General features: G+C 41.3%; 1 protein-coding gene across 3 annotated transcripts in view; it reads right to left on the bottom strand.

Annotated features, from left to right (window-relative positions):
* Window positions 1-23,475, bottom strand: part of piezo1 (piezo-type mechanosensitive ion channel component 1) — a 339,923-nt gene that overhangs the window by 53,158 nt on the left and 263,290 nt on the right. For 2 of the 3 annotated variants that reach the window (XM_060838027.1, XM_060838029.1), the window contains 6 exons: window positions 16,413-16,484; window positions 13,437-13,537; window positions 11,451-11,571; window positions 7,359-7,436; window positions 3,724-3,896; window positions 2,192-2,322 (listed from right to left, as the gene is read on the bottom strand). In XM_060838027.1, coding sequence (XP_060694010.1) covers window positions 2,192-2,322; window positions 3,724-3,896; window positions 7,359-7,436; window positions 11,451-11,571; window positions 13,437-13,537; window positions 16,413-16,484 — 676 coding nt within the window. The remainder of the gene's footprint in view (window positions 1-2,191; window positions 2,323-3,723; window positions 3,897-7,358; window positions 7,437-11,450; window positions 11,572-13,436; window positions 13,538-16,412; window positions 16,485-23,475) is intronic. The other variant, XM_060838028.1, reaches the window with a different exon arrangement.

Genomic DNA, 23,475 nt, shown 5'->3' with positions numbered 1-23,475 from the left:
AATCCACAACCACCATTTACCTCCTCTGTCTCCATGTGGCTGAGCTTGTTCTCATCAGTGAACAAGCTCTAGCCTAATTGCACTCACTTCCACAAATTTAAATTTGTCACTATTGGAATCTCCTTGGGCCTCTGCTTGCCTTTCTGTGGGAAACATGGAACACTCTTTGTCCCAGGAAAAAACAAAACAGGAAATTGGAAATCAAAACAGTAACTGCAGAAATAGCCACCAGCTCTAGTAATATTTGTGGAGAGGGAAAATCAGTGAACCTTCTATCCCTGGTATTAAGCAGCCTAAGTGGCAATGTTGTTAAGGGGCAAATTGGTCCCTTTCATAGGATGTTACTCCTAGTTGGGATATTTCCAACTGGGGACAGAATAACATTCATTGCCCGAAACGTCAATTTTCCTGCTCCTCGGATGCTGCCTGACCTGCTGTGCTTTTCCAGCACCACTTTGATCTCAACTCTGGTTTCTCAGTCCTCACTTTTGCCTACATAAGTTGTTAACCACTGGCTAAAATTTGACAATTTCTTCTCTGAACCCATTAAAAAAATCTCTTGGGCAGAAACAAAGGAGAGATTTTAAAACAGTGCCACCTATTATTATTTAATATGCCCCATTATTTTATCCCTACAGATGTTGCTACTGTTCTGAGAGTCTCAAGTGAGCAAGCATGGTCTTTTCTGTAAGAGTTATGAAGCATTCCTTTTCATTTCCTTTTCTCGTCCATGACCTGATTGATGCATTGCACTGTCCTACTAGGATTGCCGCATCGCTACATGAGTGTGTATTTTAAAGGGATCACTTCCTGTGCATGGCCTGCTCATCTCTTGCACAATAAACTCTGGATTGCTGCCTTTTAAGAAAAAAGAAAGGAGGGAGTAAAACAGGAACAACAGATGTGTTAACTTGACATTAGTAGAGAAAATGCTAGTGATCCGATATAAATGACACAATAGCTGGGACACTCTGAAAACAATGGTAGGATTGGGCAGAGTCAATGTAGATTTATGAAAGGGAAATCAAGTTTTTTAAACCTGTTAGGATTGTTTTGAAGATGCAACCAGCAGACAATTTAAGTTAGAACAAGAACAAGACAGATGGAATATAATTTGAAAAAATTGTATGGTAAAAACTTTCATATGATATTACTCCCGTTTGGGACATTTAGAATGGGACAGAATCTCACAATAAAGGGAAGGGCACATAGGAATGTGATGGGAAGAAATTTCTTCACTCAGAGTGTTGGTGAATCTGAAATTTTCCACTGCAAATGGCTGAGGAGGGTCAGTCATTGGGGATATACAATTCAGAAATTATCAGATTGCCAGTTATTAAAGATATCAAAGGATACAGAGATAGATAGGAAGATGGCAGTGAGGTGGGTGATCAGCATGTTGAATGGCAGATTGTGTTAAAGGGGCTGAACGACCTACTCCTGGTCCACTTGCTTTGCAATTATGCAAATCAGGTAGTGATGTAATCGAGGACTCTACATAATCCCTTGAGAGATCCTCATACCTTGACCCATTTCTTTGTCTTCCTAACTGTTTCTCTCTCTCTCTCTGGGCACCTTACCCACCTATCATTTAGACCCTTCACACCCTCAAACCCCATTCCAGCATGCATACCAATGTCATATCTTCAGTATATACACTAACCTTTCCCAGCTGCAATCAGTTCTGAAGAAGGGTCACAAAATATTAATTCTGCTTTCTCTCCACAGATGCTACCAGAGCTGCTAAGTTTCACCAGCAATTTCTGCTTTGGTTTCTGATACTTAGCATCCGCAGTTCCTTGTTTTTCTCCCCCCATCATATCCAACTGGCTCTGTCACATCCATTGAGAAGAGGAACATGTGTTTTAAGAGATCTGAAGGAAACGTGGACCTTTTTCCTTCTTTGTGAATTAGAAGCAGGAACTCCTCTAACATGTGCCTTACTGCCAAGGATTGTTCAACTGGGTCCTTGATCATAACCTCTTGATATCTAATATCAGATTCCCGCACAGTAAAGCCAAGGAGTGAAAATCCTCAAGGTTTCATACTTCAGAGGACTAGAGAGAGCTTTCTATTCACCTCAGCCCTGGCCAGGCAAATGCCACCTAATTTCTCCATACTTCATGTAAGTCCAAATCAACACTACAAGAACTCAAATTACATGCCTAATAATATGTATTTATGCACCTGCCTTGATGTATTGGTGAGCTGTGGACCATCCCCATCTGTTGATTGTTCAGGCCTGTTATTCTGCAACAGTGTTTCATTACTCTGCTCTTGTGTTTCATAAAGACCCTCCAGATATTCTTGTACTTCCTCACCCTGAAAAGGTGATGAAATTTGATGATAAAAATAAACAAGTACTGTGTTCTTTAGCAGTTATGAAACTTTCCAAATCCACATTCAATATATATGCGTTAAAATTTATGTACAGTAAGAAGAAAAGTCTTGTCCAAGTTATGGTGAAATCTATTTTTCAACATTCTGTGTGAAATAACATTTATGGAGTACAATATTGAAATTTAAGTTCAATGGCAACATTCAATTCTGATCTGCAACAGCAGAGGGCTTTACCAGGTTTTTGATAAATCACCATAAAGCAGTTCAAGGGACACACAGAAAGGGCAAATGGAATGCTGAATCGAGTCAAGAGCAGTTGGATAGTTCTGGTTAGGGACACGGTGAGGAAGTAGTTTTAAGAGTTGATAGGTAGCTAAGAGGTTAGAGTTAGTAATCACGAGTCATTCTGGGCAGTTGAAGCACAAAAGGCTACTGCATCTGTATTAAAGAAAATTGGGAAGGCATTGGAAGAAGCCTGTAACCCATTAATACTTTGATGCAGCTATCAGAGTGAGGTTTAAAAGGTCCACGAGCAATATTTGCCTCATACAATCAAGCAGGATGAGAGCTCAAGGAGAACCTAGGGACATGTCTTGCTCAGTGAAGCTGGAGTTGTGCTGGTGAATGAATACTGGAATGTAGTTTTAATGGCAGTGCAAACCAAGAACAGGAGGTTGATCAGAACATGAGCAGTCGCTGAGGCAGTCTATGACAGGATAGATCTTCAGTGGGAGTTTCATGGCCAGTCGCCAAAAGAGAAGAATTATAATATCTTGTGAAAGTTATTGAGATTTGATGATCTACTCTGTTATTAACATCTTGAGCAGGGGTGGGGATGTTAATGGAAAATCAGTGAAATGCATTTGCTACTTGTTGTATACTCTGGGATGTTTGATCACAGTAGAATACCCATATTTACCACTGTGTTTGAAGTAGGTTGTGTCTATATTATAGATTACATTACTGTTCAAGCTTACTGAGTAACTGCTGTTTGTTTAAAATCATGGAATCTCATGCTTTCTCCCCTGGATCTTACATTTTGTCTATTTTAAAAATAAAGTTCCCTGACCAAATGTAGCATAAATTGGTGATCTTGTCCAGGATATTACATAAAGTTGGCAATTTTGTCTGGTATCAGAAAGTGTAATAAAAATTGATACATTGGTTCAACTATGAAATAAACATTATTATTTATTTATTTATTCCATAACATGCATTTCATTTTAACCAGTTAGGAAAGAGGGAGAGGTCTTGATGATGACTGTACGACTGCATTAGGTGAGAAAATGTGCTTTGAATAGATGTATTTGTATTGGTTTGGTTTTACGTTTATCTTGCAGGTAAAGAATAATGATTTCTTGATGGTCTAATTCAGCTACTTACACGTGCAAGTTTCTCAGTCAATAAGTGCCGTTCAACCCACAGAACAGTAGAAGTATCAAGGTACTGCTGAGCAAGGGTGTTCAGCCACTGTGTCAGTCCATCCACCATGGCTAAGAAAAGGACCCAGAGAAATCTCAGAATATCCATTATACGCTGAACAACATTGCTCTTAGCTGAAAGACAAGAACACAGGCTGTTATTAGACTTAATGTGCCATATCAACATATTTCACAAGTGAATCATGGAGTGATACAGCACAGGAGGCCATCATTTGGTAAATCTATCCAATTAATCTCTCTGCCCTACTCCTTTCCTGTAGCCTTGAAAACATTTCCTTTCAAATGCTAACATTCCCTTTTGAAAGTCGAAGAATGTTGCACTGGAAAAGCACAGCCAGTCAGGCAGCATCAGAGGAGCAGGAGAGTCAACGTTTCGAGCATAAGCTCTTCATCAGGAAGCCCTCACTTTCTCCTATTTAATTATTCCCTTTTGAAAGTTGATATTGAATCTGCTTCTTTCACACTCTCTGATATGGATTCCAGATTACAGAACCTGCACAAACAATTGTTAGCTCGTTTCTCCTCTGGCTCATTGCCAACTATTTAAAATCTGTGTTTTCTGGTTGCCAATCATTCTGCCACTGGAAACAGCTTCTACATATTTACTCTGCCAAACTATTCCTGAGTTTGAACCATCAAATCTTCTCTCCTCCAAAGAGGATAAGCTCAGCTTCTCCAGTCTCTCAATGTGACTGAAACTCCTCCTGTTTGAAACCATTTGAGTGAATTTCCTCAGCACATATTCCAGGGCTTTGACATCCTTCTGAAAGGGTTGATTCTAGAATTAGTTGCAAAAACTTAGCTGAAGCCTAATGAGAGTTTGCTATCATTTTAGCATAACTCCTTTGTTTTGATACTCTAGTTCTCTATTAATAAAGCTTTGTTTTAACAGCCTACATATAGAACCTTGAGGAGAACACTACCCCTGCTCATGACTCCACCCCCATTCCCCCCACCACCACACCCATTCCAGTAACAGGCTCCGCCCCCACTCCCAACTCCACACTCATACCGGGTCCCAGCTCCCAGCCCTGCCGAGTTTTCACCATCCCTTCAGACCTCCCCCTCACTGAGGACGAACAATCAGTCCTCAGCAAAGGCCTCACCTTCATCCCCCTCTGCCCACACATCAATGAATTTAATACACGCCATGACATCAAACACTTCTTACACTGCCTCCGCCCACCTTCCGAGGACCCCTTCGCCCGCTTCCAACACACTCCATCCACCTGGACACCCCGTGCTGGCCTATTACCCGCCCACAACCTCTTCATTTCCAACTGCCGCCGGGACATAACTGCCTCAACATGTCTACCCCCCTCCCCCACTCCAACCTCTCACCCTCACAACGTGCAGCCCACCAATCCCTCTGCTCCAATCCTGAGCTCACCATCAAGCCAACAGATAAATGGGGTGCAGTGGTGGTTTGGCGCATTGACCTTTACACCGCTGAAGCCAGACACCAACTCGAAGACATCTCCTCCTACCACCCCCGCGACCATGACCCCACCCCCATCATCACCCAGACGACACAGAACCTCATCACCTCAGGAGATCTCCCACCCATAACTTCCAACCTCATAGTCCGGGAACCCCGCACTGCCCAGTTCTACCTCCTTCCCAAGATCCACAAACCTGACCACCCTGGCCAACCCATTGTCTCAGCATGCTCCTGCCCCACTGAACTTATCTCTACCTACCTCGATACTGTCCTATCCCCTTAGTCCAGGGACTCCCCACATATGTTCGAGACACTGCCCATGTCCTCCAACTCCTCCAAGACTTCCATTTCCCCGGCCCCCAATGCCTCATCTTCACCATGGATATTCAATCCATCTACACCTCCATCTGCCATGACCCAGGCCTTCAAGGCCTCCTTTTCTTCCTCTCTCAATGTCCCCAACAGTACCCTTCCACTGACATGCTCATTCGTTTGGCTGAACTGGTCCTCGCCCTTAACAATTTTTCCTTAGAATCCTCCCACTTCCTCCAGACCAAAGGGGTAGCCATGGCATCTGTATGGGCCCCAGCTATGCCTGTCTTTTTGTTGGTTACATAGAACAGTCCATCTTCTGTAGTTACACTGGCACCACTCCTCACCTCTTCCTCCGCTACATTGATGACCGTATTGGCACCACCTTGTGCTCCTGCAAGGAGGTTGAGCAATTCATCAACTTCGCCAACACATTCCACCCTGACCTTAAATTTACCTGGACCACATCTGACACCTATCTCCCCTTCCTGGACCTCTCCATTAATGACGACCGACTTGACACCGACATTTTTTACAAACCCACTGACTCCCACAGCTACCTGGATTACACCTCTTCCCACCCTACCTCCTGCAAAAATGCCATCCCATATCCCCAGTTCCTCTGCCTCCGCCGTATCTGCTCCCAGGAGGATCAGTTCCATCACAGAACACACCACATGGCCTCCTTCTTTAGAGACCGCAATTACCTTTCCCATGTGGTTAACGATGCTCACACCTCCGCCCTCAGACCCCTCCCTCCAACAATAACAAGGACAGCTCACCTTCCACCCTACCAACCTTCGCATAAACCAAATCATCCAACGACATTTCTGCCACCTCAAACGGACCCCACCACCAGGGATACATTTCCCTCCCCACCCTTTTCCACCTTCCGCAAAGACCATTCCCTCCATGACTACCTGGTCAGGTCCACCCCCCAACAACCCACCCCCTGTCCTGGCACCTTCCCCGCCACCACAGGAATTGCAAAACCTGTGCCCACATCTCCTTCCAATGCCCCAAAGGACCTTCCACACCCATCAAGGTTTTAGCTGCACATCCACCAATATCATTTATTGCATCCGTTGCTCCTGATGCAGTCTCCTCTACATTGGGGAGACTGGATGCCTCCTAGCAGAGCGCTTTAGGGAACATCTCCGAGACACCCACACCAATCAACCACACTGCCCTGTGGCCCAACATTTCAACTCCCCCTCCCACTCAGCCAAGGACATGGAGGTCCTGAGCCTCCTTCACTGCCGCTCCCTCACCACCCGACGCCTGGAGGAAGAATGCCTCATCTTCTGCCTCGGAACCCTTCAACCCCAGGGCATCAATGTGGACTTCACCAGTTTCCTCATTTCCCCTTCCCCCAGCTCCACCTTCCAGCTCAGCACTGTCCCCGTGACTTGTCCTACCTGTCTATCTTCCTTTCCACCTATCCACTCCACCCTCCTCCCTGACTTATCTCCATCCCCACCCCCTCTCACCTATTGTACTCTATGCTACTTTCTCCCAACTCTCCTCTCATCTATCTCTCCACCCTTCAGGCACTCTGCCTCTATTCCTGACAGAGAGTTTTTACCCGAAATGTTGATTTTCCTGCTCCTCGGATGCTGCCTGAACTGCTGTGCTTTTCCAGCACCACTCTAATCTAGAATCTGGTTTCCAACATCTGCACCCCTTGTTTTTACCTAATAATATAAAATTATGCCATACATAGTGTCTAGACAAATTTTACAAAGGTTATTGTACATTAACCCAATTTCATGGATATTGTGTAAACTGCAACAATGAAGAATCTTTGTGAAGTTTCTGCTTACAGGGTATTTCTTCTTCGCTCTTATCATCATCCAGAATAGAGGTTTCCTGTATTGATGGTTCTGTTCTTTCTGTTATTCCTGGAAGGTGCCAGTGAAGAGTTACACATTTGTTTATGCATTTCTTTTCTCTATTGAAACATTGATAGGCAATGTTAATAACACCTCTAAACGTTTTTCAATAGCCATGAAAGTCAAAGAGTGTGCCGTTGGAAAAGCACAGCTGATCAGGCAGCATCCAAGGAGCAGGGAAATCAATGTTTCAGTCATAAGTCCTTCATCAGTTATGTTGAAGGGCTTATGCCCGAAACGTCAATTCTCCTGCTCCTCGGACGCTGCCTAATCGGCTGTGCTTTTCCAGCACCACACTCTTTGACTCTGATCTCCAGCATCTGCAGTCCTCAGTTTCTCCCAATAGCTATGAAAATCTATTACAGAAACTAATAGGAACAATTAACCTTTGCATGACTTAGTGATACCTTGGTAGGTTTACACTCTAGCATCAAAGGTAAAAATCACATGATGTATTGAAGTTACAATATTCAAATTTACAATTTTCTGAAATTGCAACCTCCTTTTCTACCTATTTCTCCAGTCTACAGTCACTTGCAAAGAGCAGTAATAAAAAAGCAAGAGAGTAGCAAAAACATACAGGCTATTTCGAGGAATGTCCATCTCAGTCATACTGTCACTTATTCTTGTTTATCAGTGCAGAGCTCCACATCTTGAGCTGACAATTCTGATCCTGGCTCCTGTGAAATGCAAACTGTACCTGAAATCAACACATCTCCTCTTTGGCGCAGGATTGTGGCAAATGTCAATCCATGTTCCTTTTTACAGCGGTTAGTTGCAGTGCCCTGAGATTTAATATCCAGCAACCACCGGCCACTTTGACAGGAGGTAGCAGAGTATTCAAATATTGGTATGTTTAGGATGGCAGTTGGTCAATGGGTTAGGATGCCAGGTAAGTGTACGCAGCATGTATCAGGATCAGGATCTAGAGAAAGGGAGAGGGAGTGTCAGGTCTGCTGGTGGGAGAGAGGGGAGTGTCAGGGCCAGTGAGGGATGGTGTGTGGGGCCCAGCAGGGAGAAAGGTGTAGGGTCCAGCAGAGAGAAAGGCGTGAGGGGCTGAAGGTGTTGTCGGATCCTGGGGCTATGGGGAAGATGAGATCCTGTTGGGCGGTTGTTCTAGTCAGGGTTGGGGATAGTTGTCAAGGATCTCAGGTGTAAGAGTTCAGGGGAGGTGGAAAAGGGGTTTTGGAAGTGCTCATCTTTTGAGGGGAGGGGAGTAGTTGGTGCAGGGCAGAGGCAGCCTCAATAGTTACCCACACATTAGACCAAGATTTTAATCCTCTGGCATTTCCTGGGTGATTATTAGCTTAACTGAAGTGAGCTCCCCAAATTATCCAGCTTTCATGGTTCCTTTCAGATGGTTCTACTTGCAGTGGAACTGTCCATTTGAATCTTTTGTTTCCACTGAGTCGGCTGTGTCTGTGATTCTACTAATGGAATATTCAGGCCTACAGTCTAAAAACATCCAATTTTGGGGGTTATTTCCCTTTACATAATTTGGAAATACACAACATAATTTCAATTGAAAGGTTTGTACATTGGCTATCCCAATTGTAAAGGTTATCAGCATTGACACAAATGCAGAAATAGCAGTTCATTTAATAATGCCAATATTCTCAGAATGCAATTATAGGTTTGACCATGCATAGGGCATTGGGCCTTGGTGTGAGCACCGCGATGGGCCAGCCTAGCGTTTATATGGGTAAATCAGAGAATAGCGAGTCAGAGCTGCTTCCTTTATTTGAATGGTGTTAGCAACCATTCATTGCTACAATGGGCACTTCGTTTTCACCTCCTACATTAAAGAAAGCAGGAGCACTGGCCAGCTGTTCTTCCATAGTTTTGAGTCATCCACTTTTAAAATTCATTTTTGTCAAACCTTATTTATTAGGGCCACAGATGGCAGCCAATCTTTGATAAACCACGGAAGGATACTAGCTGGGAGGAAGGTATATGTTTATTTATCCAGTGTATTGCCCACTCAGTGGATCCAGGTAAGGAACCAAGAGAACTCCAAGCCTGTGAGATACTTACCCTTGAAGTGGGAGTTGATACGGGGCATGCTGATACAGGGCACACAGACACAAGATGGCCGCTGAGCTGTAAGTTTGTCACTTAGCACACAAGATGGCCTCTGACCCATTACATGGAAAAGTACAGCAAAGCATACACAGATACTGCCTAAGGCCAACAGGATACCAGCACAATAAACACAGAACATAGATGATTAATTTCAGGCGAGTGGGGGAGATAATACACATCAGTAACGTCTACTGCCACCACCTTCGACAGAAATGTTAACTACCTGAGACTGCTTGTGTACAAGTGTTAATACTTCAGATCTGCAGTAATGAAAAATGATCTTCCTTCTCAGGAAGAACGATCACGACCAACTACGGCCGCAAGAGACTTCTGCACAGCTGCTGAAACCGACAATGACTGTAATGTTTTCTGTAAACAAACCATGCTATACAAACAAAGACTCAATATTTGGACCACTATACCATGAAATGTATAAAATATCGTGACATGTGCTCAAAGGGTGAGAGAAGGATCACAGCTGACAGCTATGCTGCAGGAGGTCTCTCCCTCTCTCCCTCCTCTCCCTGGAGCTCCGGTTTCTTTGTACAATAAACTCTGTCATTGAATCCTGATTCTAACTCAGACACTGGTGATTTTCCCCACAACACCCTAACTATACCCCGCCTGGCTTGGTTAATTGGTAGAGTGAGATTTTGTCCAAAACAAGACCCTGCAGGAACTGCCAATGAGGGCGTGGATTCAGCACATTCATAACCCAGTATTATCTGGTCCTTATCAATTTCCAGGACGTTTCTCCACATTTCCACCTCCTTTAGGGAAAGTGTTGAAAATATTGCAAAACCTTGGTACCCACATATTTAATGCAGGGGAGTCAACTTATAATTTTCACGCTTAAATTAAGATCTTTATCCAACAGCATCAGCGAAAAATGGCAGGAAGCTAGTTTATAGTTGACGATTTTCTGTTCTAGTGCTACTCTTCATAACAGAATGTAAATTACATGCACAGATATGTACAAATATAATTTACTTTTTGGCCTGACATAATAACTGAGCTCAGAAATTATTCAGCATCTGTGTTGAAAGATCTACTTGAACAACTAAGATCCCATTGTGGCTTTTTTTTTAGAATCCCTACAATATGGAAACAGGCCCTTCGGCCCTGCAAGTCCACACTGACCTTCTGAAGAGTATCCCACCCAAACCCATTCCCCATTACTCTACTTTTACCCCTCACCTATACATCCCTGAACACTATGGGCAATTTAACATGGCACATACAGGATTCAATGCACTGTTTGGCATTTTGAATAAGGATATTGATGCTTTATTAAACACAATGGAAGCATTAGGACCTTTGCAAGTGTTAATATGGATCCTAATGCCTACTAGGGATCCCAGATCAAAATCTGTCAGCCCTGATAGGGTGCTGTCAGTTCTTAGGGAACCCAAACCATGGAGCTATCTACAAGGCACAGTAAGAAAGTCAGGTAATCTAACTGAACATGAAACCAGAAGGAGTCTAGTTCCTTCTAGTCCCTTATTGAAGGAACCCATGTAGCTGCCCCCTATTGAATGCTAACATTCCTCACTCCCAGACCTGATTCCCAGTCTCATAGCCTTCCATTCCCAGCCCCATCATCATTTAGCAGACTAACTTGATTGCAGACTCATTCCACAAATACTTGTTCACTGGACAGTTGTGTGATACTTTCAGTGATTGATTTCTCAGTACACTTCACCAGCGAGGTCTGACCTCATTTAAGTGTTTTTTATAATTTGGCTCAAAAGCCAATTTATGGCAACCTCCAACCTCATTGTTCTGATACACAGAATAAACTTGCCACCCTACTTAAAGGTGAGTGTGGGTCATAGTGTGTTAGATCAAGAATAATTTAGAAAAACACTATTTATATTCATAAAGTTACTTTTGATACAAACTGGACTGTGAACACTCCAGTTGCAGTATAATAATTCTCACCTGCTTTCTGCAGCTCCTTACGTATCTCAATCTCTTGCTGAAACTTCTGAAGTTGCCTTTTATGTTCATGTCTTTTTTTTACAGCCAATTTTGCATTTGTTATCCAGGCTTGGTATGCTAACTAAGCAAATCACATACAAAAAAATGATTGATTATTGCTCTGTCCATACTATAAATCCAATAACAACAGCATGCATTTATATTGAAACTTTCTTGTAGAAAACTTCCCACAATGGCTCACAGAGCAGAAGCAAAAGACAGACAGATGAATCTCAAGTAACTAATAAATAAGGCCAAATATGGTAGTGATGGTGTGCTGCTGCTGTAGCATACGGAAGCTGCTGGACTTCAAGGTGATCCAGAGTGAACATATCCTGAGTAAGTGTTTGTAGCTTGAGGAACTACGGTCCAAGCAACAGAAATATTAGCCAGGAAATGTAAAGATGCGCTGAAGTGGCACCTTGTTCCTTGGGTAATATCTGTGTCATGGTTTTGCTGCACTCCTCTAGCAAAGCTCAGCACAAGCTGGAAGAACAGCATCTCATTTTCGACTTGGGGACCCTGCAGCCCTTAAGACTCATTATCAACTTCAATAATTTTAGGGTCTTCCATGTCCTTTACCCACCCACACACCCAGGCCCTGTCATCACATTGGCTACTCTCAGCATGGTGGGCCCACTTTCAGCTCTTCTTTGTCCTTGGATCATTATCATCCATGCCTTTCTCTGCCTGTCTCTCTCAGTATCATTTCCACCATTATTTACTCCTTTACTCACCCAATTCCTCCACCTCACACCACTTCACCCCATATACTCAGCCTATGTCCCACATTTTCCGAACTACTATCCGTTCTGAGGAAGGGTCACTGGGCCCAAAACATTAACTCTGCTTTCCCTATATAGGTGTTGCCAGACCTGCTGAGTTTCTCCAGCATTTTCTGTTTTTGTTTCAGGTTTTCAGCATTCATTTTCTTTTGTCTTATTTGCTTATTGAGACAGACGTAAAGTTCATTAACAATACTAACCATTAACACTATTATTTAGTCTCAAACTTATTCATGGCCTGGATTAGATAACATCATGACATGTGAAGTTCCAGGATAAAGGTCCTCATAATCGGTTTGCGGGAAGGGATTGGACTGAAAGTGTCTGTTCCTGTGCCTTTTGACTCTATGGCTCTTGAAAATGAGTAGTGGCGTGGGTAGTGAATCAGCAATTATATGCAATGGCTCCATTACACGATTGTAACTGATCCAGCTGCATTGCAAACATTATCATGTGACCACAGCAAGTAATTAGGAAACCAAACAATATGATGACTTTGTTGCAAGAGTGATGTAATATAAAAGTAGGAAAGGCTTGCAACAAACAAAGATTATTAGTAAGACTTCATCTGGTCTCCTTACTAACGAAAGATATACCTCCATTGGAAGCAATTTAGAGGAGGTTCATTAGGCTGACTTCTGAGATGAGGGCTTTGCCTTATGACAAAAGGCTGTGCAGCTTGGGCATATATACATTGGTGTTTAATATAAAGAGAGATGCTCTTATTGAAGTAATAGGATTATGAGATGGCCTAACAGGGTAGATGCTGAGAAAGTGTTTTCTCTTGTAGGAGAGTCTAAAACTAGAGGGCACAGTTTTAAATAAGAGAAATTTCTTCTCGTTGAGGGTTATCAATCTTGAAATTCTCATCCAACGAGAGTAGGGGGGGCTGTGTTATTGAATATATTCCAGGCTGAGCTAGACAGGTTTCAGATTAATAAGGAAGTCCAGAATACACAGGGGAAGTGGACTTTAAGCCACAACCAGATCAACCATGACTTTCTATTCCTGAGATGCTGCCTGGCCTGCTGTGCTTTGACCAGCAACACATTTGCAGCAGTTATTGAACAATGGAACAGCTTTGATGGATTGAAATTCTTATGATCTGTGTATATTATGTGAAGGCAAATTCCTGTTTGCAGCTATTTTATTTAAGTGCTACCTGGAATGCACTCTGTTTAGGAATTTGCTGCTCCTCCTGCAGACATTCCTCTTCTTCTTCACTGTCTGACTCGAATAGGTAATAATCTCCTGACTGAAGCACTACACAGATAAATGAGAATAATAGAGAAAAGAGCACATCATTAGTTTTCATGTCATAACACAAGTGTTAAAATGGCAAAGATAGCATGTTAATTTAAGTTATCAAGACACTATAAGTTAAAATGACAATAGTAATAAGACAGTTATTTGTAAAACAGCAATTGTTAAAACATTGGACTTGACTTTCACACGTCACTTAGAGAATGCCCTCTTTCTCATTCTGTTCCTTTTAAATATAGGGGCACATTTCACATACAGTTACAAAGCAACCATGGGTAATACTGGTATTCTCAGTGATCGATATAGTGAAAGCCACTCAGTAGTTACTGACCAAATAATTATGACACGCATTTTATACTTGCAAAGACAAAATTGCACACAGCGAGATATGTAATATCACAGGCCTTTTGGACAAGACTGGTCTAATGAGTGTCAATTGCCCTGACAATTTGGGCTGTTTGAGTGCCTGTGGAGGTCGCTCTGCAAGTTGGGTGTGGGGCAGAGAAACAGTTGGAAAATCCTATTGGGTTGACTCATTCATTCTGCAATGGAACTTTGCAGTAGACAAAATGACAGCGGAAGAGTAAACCACCTGGTTGTAATAGGTAGTTGATCAAACCCCTAGATTAACAGCACTTGCTTAACACTGTCTGGTTTTCCAGCCAATGTAAGAGATCGCCATTTGTTAAATCCGTAGCTAGGTAGTAATGTTCAATTTGAAAAAAAGCAGCATCAAGTTTTTTTTTAAATTACTTACAGCGTGGAAACAGGCCCTTCGGCCCAACAAGTCCACACCGACCCGCCGAAGCGCAACCCACCCATACCCCTACATTACCCCCTACCTAACACTATGGGCAATTTAGCATGGCCAATTCACCAGACCCGCACATCTTTGGACTGTGGGAGGAAATCGGAGCACCTGGAGGAAACCCACGCAGACACGGGGAGAACGTGTAAACTCCACATAGTCAGTCGCCTGAGGCGGGAAATGAACCCGGGTCTCTGGCGCTGTGAGGCAGCAATGCTAACCACTGTGCCACCGTGCCGCCCACCCTGAGGTGGGATAAACATACATTTATACTTCCAACTGTGTGTGTGTGTATATATAATATATATATATATAAAATGTGTGTGTGTGCGCGCGCGCGCGCATGCAATATATACACATACACAAACTTCTATAAAGTATATAGATCTATTCACACACATCTATAAATATGATATCTATTATGTTGACATATTATACTCATACATGCATATATGCATAAGTGGAGCAGTGGTGTACTGGGAAAAAAAAGGATGGCAGGATGGCATACATTAGCAACTTTTGTTTCAGTTATATAACCTGATGTTAGTTTTAATTTTAGGTTTGTTGTGATTTTTGTCTTACAGGGCAAAGTTGGATACCACTGATGCACTTCAGGGTCAGTTTTGATAAAGAATGAATTGTGATTATAGATCTATCTTGTTCATCAGTGAACCTTTTTAAAATTAACTCATGGATTGAGGGCGTCACTGACTAGCCCAGCATTTACTGCTGATCCCCAATTACCCCAGAGGGCAATTAAAAGTCAACCATATTGCTGCGGGTCTGGCGTCACATGTAAGGATTGCGGTTTCCTTCCCTAAAGGACATAAGTAAATCAGATGGGTTTTTCCAACGATCAACAACAATGGTTTCATGGTCAGTATTAGACTCTTAATTCCAGATTTTTATTGAATTCAAATTCCATCACCTGCCATGGTGGGAATCAACCCCAATTCCCAGAACATTTCCTGGGTTTCTGGGTTAGTAGTCCAGAGATAATACCACCAGGTATTACAAGATAATACATGGCTTGGAAAGGGTGGACGCTAGGAAATTGTTTCCGTTAGGCGAGGAGACTAGGACCCGTGGATACAACCGTAGAATTAGAAGGGGTCAATTCAGAACAGAAATGCGGAGACATTTCTTCAGTCAGAAAGTGGTGGGCCTATGGAATTCATTGCCGCAGAATGCAGTGGAGGCCGGGACACTAAATGTCTTCAAGGCAGAGATTGATAAATTCTTGATGTCACAATGAATTAGGGGCTACGGGGAGAAAGTTGGTAAGTGGAGTTAAAATGCCCATCAGCCATGATTGAATGGCGGAGTGGACTCGATGGGCCGAATGGCCTTACTTCCACTCCCATGTCTTATGGTCATCACCTCTGCGAAATGAAACCAGGAATAGATCTAAGGGAATGAGCATAGGTTTACAGGTGACGTGAGGAAAAACTTTTTCACCCAGAGTGTTGTGGGAATCTGGGACTCATTGCCTGAGAGGTTATTGGAGGCAGAAACCCTCAAAGTTTAAGTAGTACTGGTGATGCCAAAGCATACAAGGCTTTGGACCAAGCGCTGGAGAATGGAATTGAAAATTTTAGGTGGTTGTTTTTGACCGGTTTGGGTGCAATGGGCTGAAGGGCCTCTTTCTGTTCTGTAGGTCTCTGTGACTTATGACTCTATTATGGAGAAACACCACCATGAAATATAATGCGAATAGGAGAGGATGAGATGGAGGTAATCATTTTGCAATAAAAGAACATGCTGAAAAGTGGATAGGAACCACCTCTCAATCAACCCCATGCAGTGAAACCAAACACAGCAGAACTGCAAAAAAGTTTCATATGACATGAGTAATCCACCAATTGTAAACCACAGGTAAGGTATACTATACATGGAAAATCAATTTAAACTGTATTTAAAGCAATCATACCACCATGTGATCATCAAATGTGCCCATAATAAATTCTTGCTTTAAAAGGAACACAGAAGTTGAGGATTCAAGGCAAAGGACAAACCAAAATGTTCTTAATCAAAAGTGACACAATACAGTGGACATTAATTAAATACCTTTGGCATGGTTTACCCAGGGATTCCACCATTTCTTTTTCTCCTGGGACTTCTCTTTCGTTGCACCTTGCTCTGTCATGCAGGAGACAAGCATGTTGTTTCCACATCAGGGATCACCATAAACTTACAGCTTTCAATTACAGCTTTACTTAGTAGATTTGCTGTGTCATTTTTGGCACAGCAAACTTACAAAAAGAGCAACAAGAACAAACAAACTGGAAGCTTGCACAAGCTCTGAACAAAAAAAAACTGTTGCAAAAGCATAAATTCCAACTGAAGATGTTTCAAGTAGTTCAAGTAGTTGACAAGCATTTTCATAAATCATTTAATGCTGTCAATGTACTTTGGCAATTTTAGCTGCAGCTCTGAGGGGTCCATGCCTCAGCAGGCGGACATGCAAAGTCAATGAAAAATTGTACAAACGGATCTAATCAGTACTACACAATCAGCCTTTGGTTTTAATATATTCAGCAACTATCCTATGCCAAATAACACAGCACACATGGTAAAAACAGAAGGTTAGCAACTCGTCGGGAAAGCATGTTAATTAACGATAGAGACTGTCATTCTTTTCACACAACAGAAATTCCAAAGCATGACACAAAACAATACGTCCTGCTCCTCCTCCTCCTCCTTCTCCTGCAGTGAGGAATCCAGCCAGAACAGTCATCACTGGTGACTTCAGGACACAAAGTACTAGGTTCATTGTTGTGACTAACAAATATCAGAATAGTTCCCACACTATAGTTACTATCTATGGCTGTTATTTGGTATATTTGCCAAATATTTATACCTCTCTCTATTTTTCTGACTCTCAATGTATTTTTCCAAATATTGTTACCACACAAACATGAAAGCAAGGAACCAATCCAAACCGAGTAATTTACTGACTCTCTTCTGAAACAATTGATCCTCATATCTCCTCCAGGTATGTGTCTCATTTCATTTCCCCTCATTAATTTGGCAGCTCAGTTCAAAATGGTTCCAGTAGAAAGAATTTTAAGTTTAGGAAGTATATTTTGGGATTTTCCTCTTCCGTGCTTCCCATTCTCTGATAGCTGAGCTGAGAATCCTACAGATTGTCTCGAGGAGACAGTATGTGAATATACACTTTAAAATATCGTGTGTAGTTATGGTCTCCATACTACAAAAAAGCAGCTTAAAGATTGGAGAAAGTGTATTTCTTAAACAAGGGGTTTAACACATTTGAGAGTGTGCAATGAGGAGGAACAACTGAGCTAACTAGGGATCTTTCCTGTTGGAGAAGCAAAAGTATAGATTCAAGGATGTGAGGATGATTTTCAGTTGCGAGCATTTCCAGAACAAAATATAACTACTAGATGGTCATTAATGGACCAAATAACACACTTTTCAGCACTTTATTTAGTCCTGTCACATGGAATTATTGAGGCAGATGTCATTGACAAATTTGAAAGATTTGATGCAAGCAAGGGGTTAAAGGGAATGGAGGAATACAGGATCTGCGAGATAATACGCTTGGAAAGAGGGTCTTGTGGAAAATAACCAATGGCATGAGGCAGTTAGACCAAATGGTCTGTTTCTATACTGTAGGTTCCATGAAAATAATTCTGTGCGAGTTGATCTTGAATAAAGAATTCTTTCATAGTGCTTTAGCATGATCATAACTTGGAAGTCAATTAATTCACTGTTTGGTTTGGAGTTGGGATGGCAGGGAGGGCAAAGAGAGGGCACCAGGGTGATTTAGACAAATTGAATGTGTGGACTAATACACGGGCAGCTACAGTACAATGTGGATAAATGTGACACTGTCCAATTTAATAGGAAAACAGAATGGCACAGTTTTATTGAAACAGCGACAGAATGAGAAAGGTTGATGTACAAAGTGACCTCGATGTCCTTGTACACTGGTTGCTGCAAGTAAATATGCGGGTGCAACAAGCTGCTCGGCAGGCAAATTGTATGTTGGCCTTCATTACAAGAGGGTTTGAGTACTGGAACAAGGATGTCTTTCTGCAGCCAAACGGAGGCTTGATGAAACCACACCCGTATGCAGTTTTCATCTCCCTGAGATATATTTGCCATAGAGCAAAGGTTCACCAGACTGTTACTGAATTGGAAGGGTTGTTGTATGAGGGGCAAATTGGTCAGTTGGGTCTATATACACTGGTGTTTAGAAGAATGGGAGGGGATCACATTGAAAAGTATAAAGCTCTGACAGGGCTGGACACACTGGATTCAGGAATAAAGTTTGTCCTGGCCGGGAGTCCAGATCCAGGGACCACAGTCTCATATATGCAACAGGCAATTTTGGACAGAGATGAGGAGAAATGTCTTCACTGGTGGTGAACTTGAGGCATTCCCTATGAGAGAAGGCCATGGAAATGAAGGTACCGAATAGATTTAAGAAAAAAATAGTCAAATTCCTTGTAGCTAAAGGTACCAAAGGGTATGGCAAAAGAGCAGGATCAGCCATGACCATTTTGAATAGCAGAGCAAATCCAAAGGACCAAATGACCTACTTCTGTTCCGATTTTGTATGTTTCCATGTTTGCATAAATACAGACTTTCTTTTCAGTTCAACTTGATGCATTTAGATGTAGATTGCAAAGTTGTTACGTGCAAAAGAGAATCCCTATTCTCACTGCACATTTTCACATATTAAGGATGGTCACTTGAGTCAGAGACAAGAGAATTGTTGGTAACCACCGCAATCAGCAGAGGATTAAAAAGGGGAAAAAATTGGTAGAGGTAAAAATCACTCATTCTTTCCTCTTTTTTAAAATCTCTGTGCCTTGGCACTTTTACCATCTGCAAACAAGGGTCAAGGGATAAATGTTAAAAAAAGACAAGGGTTTTATAAAAATACCAGGGAAGTTAAATAAAACCACAAAAATACAGAAAATATATAAAACAAAAGTCGAAGTTGAGATTGCACTACATCATAGAGTCATGGCAAACAGTTTCCTTATTCTCTCCACTTGATCAGTGATGGTTTCTCTCTCATTGTGCTCCATCAACCAATACTACCAGACCTTTACATCTTCCTTTAGCAACGTAGTGCCCAATTCCACACATCCATTTCTACTTCTAATAACTCTAAGCCACCTAACCTTTCCTAAACGGCATTTTATCTATCTTAAAGTTGTCCATGGACCTATTCAAAAGGATACCCCACCTTCCAACAGGGTCCTATACCCTCCCTAAACAATTCAAGCCTTTAGATCTTTTGCTGAAAAATGTTAAGCCCATAATTTGGATGTTCCACTGGTGAAAATTGGGTTTTGTTTCATACGAGGCAAATACACATTTAAATTTACGACCACCTCACTGAACCACAGTTTACAAACTATAATCCAAATGCGTTTCCCTATGTCAAAAATGGTGACACTAGATTGGTGTCTGGGACTTTGGCAATTATGTCTCTGGTGCTATTTTAGCTAAGGTGGGATCCTCTCCATCATTACAAATATTCAAGCCAATGAGTGAAAACTTGAAATTTAAAATGGGTTATGCTCAGCAAAACATCATCTGTTTTTCCATGTTCATAATAAAGAACACAAATTTCAGGTGAAAAATACACCATGCACTTGTTCAATCCTCTTTTAAATGATGTCACAGTTCTGTATCGTATTCCATATTCCAATAATATTTCCCTTCATCCTCCTGGTGGTCAGCCTGAGTTTATGTCCCCTGTTACATTTACTAATTACTACACTAATAAATATTGACAATATGTTAGATCAAGTTAAGAGGGACAGTTCAAGCATTGTACACAAAAGTACAAAGAAAGCAGCACAGAAGCCAACAGGTTTGAAGGGAAACTTGCAAAAAGTATGCGATAAAAATATAATACAGTAAATACCACTGTAGAAAGAAAATGGAGAGGTAAATAAATCAGATTCAACAAAACTTACAATTGATTTTTACCAGTTAATATATACAGAAAGAAACATCATGTGGTTGTATGTTTTAGATTATTTTTAGAAGGAGATTGACTTTACAGCAGGAAAGCTTTATAAAATTATTTAAATCAGAAATACATTAAAGGACCCTCTATTAAATGGCAGGTCTTCATTAACTTAACTACATACTGATTACTGTTTTGCCTAGGCACCTCTCTCACTAACTCAGTGAGAGAGGTGCCTAGGCAAAATTTCAATGTTAAAACAAACAAAGATATTTTACTGTTAGGTAAACAGAAAATGATGCCAAGCCAGATACAGAATGATATCGAGAAATAATGTAAACGTTAACCTTTGCCAAGCTCTGTTCTGGGTCATTGAGCCAAATTCTAGAATCATTGTTTTAGTCTTAAATTTTTCTGTCACATACAAATGTCAGTTAAGTACATTGAGGGGTACTCAATATTCTAACAATGTTAATCCACGGCACAATTCAAAGTACAGAATACAAATCCTTCACCTTGCATTTGGGAAAAAAGGTTAATTTCTCAACCATTTTAGATACTTGCTAGAAATATCTGCTAATGGCCATAGTGAGCTAACAGCTCAGCTGCTCGCATGTACTACAGGTACACAATCCTTTATCCAAAACCATTGTGGCCAGTTGTCTCTCGGAATTTATAATTTTTCAGATTTTGGAATAAATGACATTTTCACAGTGGAATTAAAAATATATTACCAAGCAACAAACAATGTGTGAATAGTACGAGCACTGAGACACAATTGACATCTGACAGTGCTGGACCATGCTGCTGAGTGACGTGGTTCAAGTGGGTGTGGAGTTGGGTCACCTGTTTACATGCAAAAATGATTCTCCACACGCCACAAAAAAAAAGTTTTGGATTTCAGAGCTTTTTGAATTTTGGATAAAGGATTGCGTATCTACATTAGATCAGACCTCTAGAGAACTGAGAGAAGAGTAGACATTGACTGACATCATTCAGATATAGAACTTACACGTCCCACTTCTCTTCATCCTGGAATAAAATTGTTTCAATCAGGTTGTCAGATAATAATCTGTTTCAGTAAAAGAATTATGGGGTGTAGCACTTGGCAACATGGAAAATGAAGATTGCAAATTCAGAAAATACCTCATTTAATTAAGTTAAGGAATGTCTGCAATTCGGTTAAGTTTACTAAGACATTGAATTTTAGTCTGGGTTTCCTGTTTTAATAGTTAGCCAGTGATTCCTTCCTCCTCACTTTGCAGACAGGTTATTGCAAAAGATACTGTTAGCAATCACATAAATCTGAACCAGTAATATCATAGTGATACAGTACATAAAAAAGCTTGGATCAAAGTGATTGCTGAAAGTTAACAACATTTGGTATAACTATTCAGGACATCACTCTACTGTGCCACAACGTGCTAAGGCAAGAGTTCACATCAGTGATTCTTCACCCTCAGGATTTCAAACTTTCCAAGTCTGTTATGTATCTCTCACCAGCAGGTTCAAAACAGTAGAGCAGAATTAGCAAAAGAGCACTAAATTACCCTCTAAATCTCAGGTAGTGCCTGACATTGGGCAGATCAGGGAACTGAAGTAAAATAGAAGAAGTGTTCAATTAGACTGTCCATCTCATGATATGGATTATATTTTTGAGAAGATAGAAGCAGGATTTTGTTCTGACAGATGCAGCTTTTGCCAGCTTCTCAACACGATATGACAAGTACCCAAATCATAGCCTGAAAATTTGGTAAGTCATGTTTTGCTGTTTCCATCTCAAAGAGGAATAAGGCAATTTGGGAAAATTAGTATTATGGGAATTTCTGTCAGCAATAACAACTGCAAATTTGCAAAATGATAGGAATGCTAAAGTTAGAATAGAACTTTTATCAGCAACTGGGTTAAAATTGGGATCAGGATTAATGTGCAACAGGCCTTGCTTCAGTTTTGATTTAATTTGTTGCTCGGATATAAGCCATATTTTTATTGTCCGTCCCAAACTGTCTTGAGATGATGATAATGAGCAACCTATTTGAGCCACTCCAGGTGTTATGGTGAATGAGCTTCCTTGGTGTTGCCAGATAGGGTATTCCAGGATTTTAGGTGAAAATGAGGACTGCAGATGCTGGAGATCAGAGTCGGGAATGTGGTGCTGGAAAAGCACAGTAGGTCAGGTGCCATCTGAGCAGCAGAAGAGCTGATGTTTCAGTCAAAAGCCCTTCACCAGGAATCCAGGATTTTGGCATACTTATGAAGGGACAGTGAAATATATCCAATTCAGGTTGCTGTGCAGTTTGTATCAATTCTGCACTGTTCAATAATAGTAGTTACATCTTTGAGCAACAGAATTGAATAGCTAAGGTCTTTTTCCCAGGGGAGGGGAGTCCAGGACTAGAGCGCAAAGATTTAAGGTGAGAGGGGAACAATTTAAAACTTTTTCACAAAGAGGGTTTTACAAAATGGAACGAGCTGCCAAATAAAATGGTTGAGCCAGGTAATATTACCACATTTAGGAGGAATCTGGATTGGTACATGAATAGGAAGAGTTTAAAGGAACATGGGCTAAATGCTAGCAAATGGAACTCGATCAGTTTAGGATATGCGGTTGGTGCAGACAAGTTGGACCGAAGGGTCTGTTTCCATGCTGTACAGCTCTATGACTCTATATATTTTCACATCAACTTATAGAGTGGTAACTACCTACAGATAACATTGTTTTATTACAAATTACTTCTGAGATGTAACATTAATTATCTTTGTCAATTCAAAAATGCTTGGAATGATTTTGGAAGCAATCAAAATGAATTCCTTACACATTCAACATCATCAGTCGATGTCCTATCTTCTAATATTCAACATGGTGGAATAATGTGTGTGGATTTCAATACTATATTAAAATAAGAGAAGGCAACAGCTGGTCTCACTATAGAAGAATCCAGTTAGACAGCTACTTTAATCCCTTGGCATGATGCTCATATTCAACAAAAGTGTGAACCTCCCATGAGTCTTTTGCCACAAAATTTCATTAGCAGGCATGGGATAATTCTAATTCCTACATGCATTCACTACAAATGAGAAACCTTCCAGAGTCTATGCATTTTGTGCATATTAAATGCAACAAAGAAATACTAAAAGCACATTGAACATCTAACATCTCACACTGAGCTAAAA

This window comes from Hemiscyllium ocellatum, chromosome 17 (genome assembly GCF_020745735.1).
Source record: "Hemiscyllium ocellatum isolate sHemOce1 chromosome 17, sHemOce1.pat.X.cur, whole genome shotgun sequence".
NCBI lineage: Eukaryota > Metazoa > Chordata > Chondrichthyes > Orectolobiformes > Hemiscylliidae > Hemiscyllium > Hemiscyllium ocellatum.
This window is presented reverse-complemented; position numbering and strand designations above follow the sequence as displayed.